General features: G+C 36.2%; 1 protein-coding gene across 2 annotated transcripts in view; it reads left to right on the top strand.

The window, feature by feature from the left end:
• The window catches only part of WBP11 (WW domain binding protein 11), a 17,453-nt gene that overhangs the window by 6,991 nt on the left and 4,663 nt on the right, over positions 1-5,799 (top strand). For both annotated transcript variants that reach the window (XM_012810077.1, XM_023517901.1), the window contains exons 5-9: positions 111-307; positions 1,528-1,661; positions 2,145-2,344; positions 2,862-3,050; positions 5,516-5,617. In XM_012810077.1, the coding sequence (XP_012665531.1) occupies positions 111-307; positions 1,528-1,661; positions 2,145-2,344; positions 2,862-3,050; positions 5,516-5,617 (822 nt within the window). The remainder of the gene's footprint in view (positions 1-110; positions 308-1,527; positions 1,662-2,144; positions 2,345-2,861; positions 3,051-5,515; positions 5,618-5,799) is intronic.

The raw sequence follows: 5,799 nt of genomic DNA, 5'->3' as shown, positions 1-5,799 counted from the left end.
AAAAAAAAAAAAAAAAAAAAAAATTGGCCCATAAAGTTTTTATTGAATTTTGTAGCCTATTGATACCTGAATGAAGTACGTTTTATAATTACAAAATCTTTTTCTCTCAGAATTTAACCCAGTACAACAGCCACAGTTAAATGAAAAAGTATTAAAAGATAAGCGTAAAAAGCTGCGTGAAACCTTTGAACGTATTCTACGACTCTATGAAAAAGAGAATCCAGATATTTATAAAGAATTGCGAAAGCTGGAAGTAGAATATGAACAGAAGAGAGCTCAACTTAGCCAGTATTTTGATGCTGTCAAGGTAATCAAGTTTCTTTTCAGAGATAAACTAAAATATTGCCCAGATTGGATATCCTTATGTAAAATGCTTGCACCAGGAGTGTTTTGGATTTGGAATTTTTTTTATATTTTGGAACATTTTCATATACATAATGAGGTATCTTAGGGATAGGATCCAAGTCTATACATGAAATCTATTTGTATTTCATATACACATAGCCTGAAGGTACTTTTTTTATACAATATTTTAAATGATTTTTCTCATGACACAAAACTTTGGTTGCGACCCATCATATGAGGTCAAGTATGGAGTTCTCCATCTGTGGCATCATGTCCATGCTTAGAGAGTTTCAAATTATGTAGCATTGGGACTTTCAAATTAGGGTAGTGAGTAATTAGAATGTATTGTATTTCTCCAATTGAGAAATACAGAAATAAAGAAATATTTATTCCTTTAATAAAAAGGAATTGTGTGCTAATACTCAGAACAACATGGAATAAAAAAAGAAACATGATAAATCTTGAAAATACGCTAAGGTTTTATAGTTTGATTCCATTTTTATGACATTCTATAACAGACAAAACTGATGTGTGCAGGGAAGAAAATTATAGCAGGGATTGGCTTGGGATGGTGTTAGGGTTTGGGAAGGAGTGTGAGCTGTAAGCATTTGTCAGAACTCATTGAATTTGTCCATTTCATTGTAAATTTTACCTTGAAGTAAAAGTGGGAAAAAATGAAATAGTGAAATTTTTGGAAAGCAGGTAATATGGGTTTCATTTTACATATAAGTACACTTAAAGTAACTTGCTTAGTCTCCTATAGCTAATAAGATAGAAATTCAACACAGGCAGCCTGACTGTAGAGCCCAGGCCCTATCACTGAATGTACATTATTGTTAATTGACATGTATTAGTGACAGTTGACTATCACTCAGGGTAGGTTAACTTTGGTGCTAGATACTTTTAACAATAGGATTTCTCTTAGCAGCTATTTCAAATTATGTCCAAAAGAATTTGCTGATAATAAAGGGAGAAAAACAGCTGCATTTTGGTTTTTGTAAAGATTTCTCTCAATTTTTAACAGGCTTTTGAAGTATTAGGACATTCTAGCCTTGTTTTTTGGTGATAATTTATGTTAGTCGGATAAGCAGTCCAAGTAGTGAAATAGTAACATGTCATTTTTAGTGTTGAGTATGTGGATTCCTTTTTTACTAAACTATTGAAAGGTTCTTTCTGTTTCAGAATGCTCAGCATGTGGAAGTGGAGAGTATTCCTTTGCCAGATATGCCACATGCACCTTCAAACATTTTGATCCAGGACATTCCACTACCTGGTGCCCAGCCACCTTCTATTCTTAAGAAAACCTCAGCCTATGGGTAAGGAAGCAGTATCTTAATCAGAGAACATTTATTAAAAGAACATCTTAAGGCCAGGCATGGTAGCTCACACTTGTAATCCTAGCACTCTGGGCAATCGAGGCAGGTAGATTGCCTATGCTCAGGAGTTAGAGACCAGCCTGAGCCAGAATGAGACCCTGTCTCTATAAAATAGCCAGACGTTGTGGTGAACACCTGTAGTCCCAGTTACTTAGGACGCTGAGGCAAGAGGATCACATCAGCCCAAGAGTTTGAGGTTGCTGTGAGCTATGATACCACACAGTACTCCACCAAGGGTGACACTATCTCAAAAAAAAACATATTAACTGTCCAGCACCAAAATGGATGAGCCGGGAAATAAAAGACATTGTGGATATAAGCAGTGATGTTTGATTAAATATGAAATAAAAATCCCTTGAAAATTGTTTCAAAGAGGAAGTAAATATCATCATTGTTAAGTGATAAGTGAATGTTTTTTTACAGACCTCCAACTCGGGCAGTTTCTATCCTTCCTCTTCTTGGACATGGTGTTCCACGTTTGCCCCCTGGCAGAAAACCTCCTGGCCCTCCCCCTGGTCCACCTCCTCCTCAAGTCTTGCAGATGTATGGCCGTAAAGTGGGCTTTGCCCTAGATCTTCCTTCTCGTAGACGAGACGAAGACATGTTATATAGTCCTGAACTTGGTAAGGAATAACAATTCCTTTTGCTCTTCTAACCAGTTTACTATCTTTTTTTTTATGCTGGTCCTATTTAACATTGTTCACTGCTCTCAGAACTTAGGAAATAAATGAGGGTATTGTGTACATGCTAATGTACATACAGATGGAGAAATAGAATCTACTGAAATAGAAGCGTCATATATAAGGGAAGTATAGAGATGCATGTTGTGTTTTAAATTAGGCTTTTTTTAGAGACTCCATTCTCTTGCTACCAATCCCTTAAGGCTTGGATACCTGTTTGCCTTTTAATTTTTTTGTCATCAGACTAGAGTATCATTAAATATATTCAGGGTAACTGCATACATACATATATACATGTTGTTGCCAAATGAAGATATTGTCAGACCGTATGCAAAGAAATTTTTTTAACCAATTAAGTTGTTGTATTCTGCGTTAAATAACAAAAGTTTTTGTGCTTCTGGGTAACATGTAGTAAAGGATCCAGTTATATTACTTGCTCCATGATCACTCCCATTTTCAGCTCAACGGGGTCATGATGATGATGTTTCCAGCACCAGTGAAGATGATGGCTATCCTGAGGACATGGATCAGGATAAGCATGATGACAGTACTGATGACAGTGACACTGACAGATCAGATGGAGAAAGTGACGGGGATGAGTTTGTACACCGTGATGACGAAAGAGACAACAATGAAGAAAAAAAGTCAGGTATGTGCAGATGAAAATTCTTTGGTAATAAAGATCACATGAGCTAATGCTCCTAATGACTAGTGAATATATGAAAGCAATTTTGAACTTTTTGAAAGGAGGATATAGCTGCATTCATCTTTATATCTTAAAATTGTAAAGGTTTTGACACATAATTAGTTCTAAATGGATGTTTTGAGGAAAAAGATTAAATGGTGTATATAAAAGTCTGTAATAAAATCTTCTTTGGGGGGAAGATAGTAGCCATTAAGCAGAAGGCTATTCTTTCCTGTAACATATCTATATTATAGAATAACCATATTGAGAAAACCATATTCATATTATTGTCATTATTTTTTAATGTATATTTTAAATGTCTACATTTGAAGCCCTTTCATTATATTTTACATAAACCAGGACCAAATTTATATCTATAATTCAGGTACCCCTATGAGTGTAATCATGAAAATATACTGTATCCATAATGTATGTTACCTGTGTATCTGATTATTGCCTATTCAGATTGAGTTACTTACATTCTTTAAAAAGTACTTAAGACATTTTTCAAAAGAAAAAATGTAAAAATTATAATAATTACTGACCAGTGCAAACTGTATACTAGTTCTATCAAACCTCTGAAGTTTGGGGATTGTGTTTGAAGCCTACAACCTGGAACTTAATATATAATGCTACTCTGAGTATTTATAATGATGACAGATTTTTTTCCTGCTTTATCTTAAGAATCGTGGTTGCAAATGAAAAAGTTAGTTAAAAAGACTAGATGGAGAGAACTGGTAATGAAAACTTAGGTAGCAACTAGTACTAGAAAGTACAAAGCCAGTAGAACCATAGCAGCTCCATTTTTCTCTGGAACTACATGATTTCTCACCTTTTTTTCTGCCAACTTTTTTTCTGATATATAGTCAGCACACACATGCTAAAAATGGCTGTCTCAACAATCAGTTGATCTTCATTCAGCTAATATTTATTGATTTTTTTTTTTTTTTTTTTTTTTACTATACAGGAATTTTTCTAGGCAATAGAGATATAGAGTAAACAAAACTAAAACCCTGCCCTGGCTGAGCACAGTGGTGACTCATGCCTATAAAACCTAGCATGCTGGGAGGCCAAGGCAGGTGGATTGCCTGAGCTCACAGGTTCAAAACCAGCCTGAACCAGAACAAGACCCCATCTCTAAAAATAGCTGGGCATTGTGGCAGGCCCTTATAGTCCAGCTACTTGGGAGGCTGAGGCAAGAGATTGGCTTGAGCCCAAGTGTTTGAGATAGCTGTGAGCTATGACCCAGGGCACTCTACCAGGGGCAACAAGGGGAGATTTTTTTCTAAAAATAAATAAAAAAATAAAGCCCTGCCCATTTGGAACTATTATTCTCCTATAAATGTTTACCCACTAAGAATGCTCCTAATATTGTATTATTAACGTGATATTTAACCATGTCTAATGGATAGCCTTTGTCAGGTTAAGAAGTTTCTATTTGGGGTAAGAGTTGTTTTTATCATAAATACTTTCTTTTTCCCTTGGTAGAGACAGAGTCTCACTTTATTACCCTCGGTAGAGTGCCAGTGCCGTAGCATCACACAGCTCACAGCAACCTCCAACTCCTGGGCTTAAATGATCTTGCCTCAGCCTCCGGAGTAGCTGGAACTACAGGCACCCCCCATAGTGCCCGGCTATTTTTTAGTTGCAGTCTGGCCGGGGCTGGATTCGAATCCCCCACCCTTGGTATATGGGGCCAGTGCCCTACTCACCGAGCCACAGACACTGCCCATCATAAATAACTTTTTAAACATCTGTTAAGGTGTTATTATAAGTGTTTTTCTTTGTAAGTCCTTTTTTGTGAATACATTGCTGACTTTTCTAATATTAAACTATCTATGTTTGTGGGACTGACCATATGTTCTTACGATGTAGTTTCCTTTTAAAGCACTGTTGAGTTCAATTTGCTTGTATTTTATATTGGCCAGGAGGTTAGTTTTGGAATCAAGATTATGCAAGCTTCATGAGTTGGATAGCATGCCATCTTTTCCTATGTCTTTATTAGGAGATTTCTATAACTTAATATTTGGCTGAATTTCCTCATAAAATTATTTGTTGTTTAAGGGGGTAGATCTTGGGATACCATTTCAACTTTCTTATTCTGCACTTAAGAGAATACCACTTCTTTGGCCAATTTTAGTAATTTGTATTTTTCTAGAAATTTGTCTTTTTATCTGGGTGTTCATTTGTATTAGCATAAAGATGCTAATAGTAGTATTACATTTTTTAAATTTGTAAATCTTAAATTGCATAGCATGTGTTTACCTCTAGTTGCCACTCCATGTACTATCATTAATATGGCTGTCTCCTGCACTTCTGCCACGTAGTGAGTAGCACTCGTTCTTAGTACTTTATAATGTTTGTTATGTAGGAAACATTTACTGAATTCTGTTGATCTCAGTCTTCCCTATGCCTTCCCTTCCATTTAGGTCTAAGTGTACGATTTGCAGATATGCCAGGAAAATCAAGGAAAAAAAAGAAGAACATGAAGGAGCTAACTCCTCTTCAAGCCATGATGCTTCGCATGGCAGGTAAGGAAGGGAAAGACTAGTGATCACCTTTAGGTATTCCCTCCTGCCAATTGCTTTACATCATTTTTCCATTTAGTATCTCAGCAGACCTGAAGAAGTCTTTACTTTATAAAAATTAAAATTGCCGGCTCGGCGCCTATAGCTCAACCGGCTAAGGCACCAGCCACGTACACCTAAGGTGG

Source organism: Otolemur garnettii, unplaced genomic scaffold (genome assembly GCF_000181295.1).
Source record: "Otolemur garnettii isolate 467f Iridium unplaced genomic scaffold, OtoGar3 scaffold00124, whole genome shotgun sequence".
NCBI lineage: Eukaryota > Metazoa > Chordata > Mammalia > Primates > Galagidae > Otolemur > Otolemur garnettii.
Note: the sequence above shows the minus strand (reverse complement) of the source record. Positions and strands in the feature narration are given on the sequence as shown.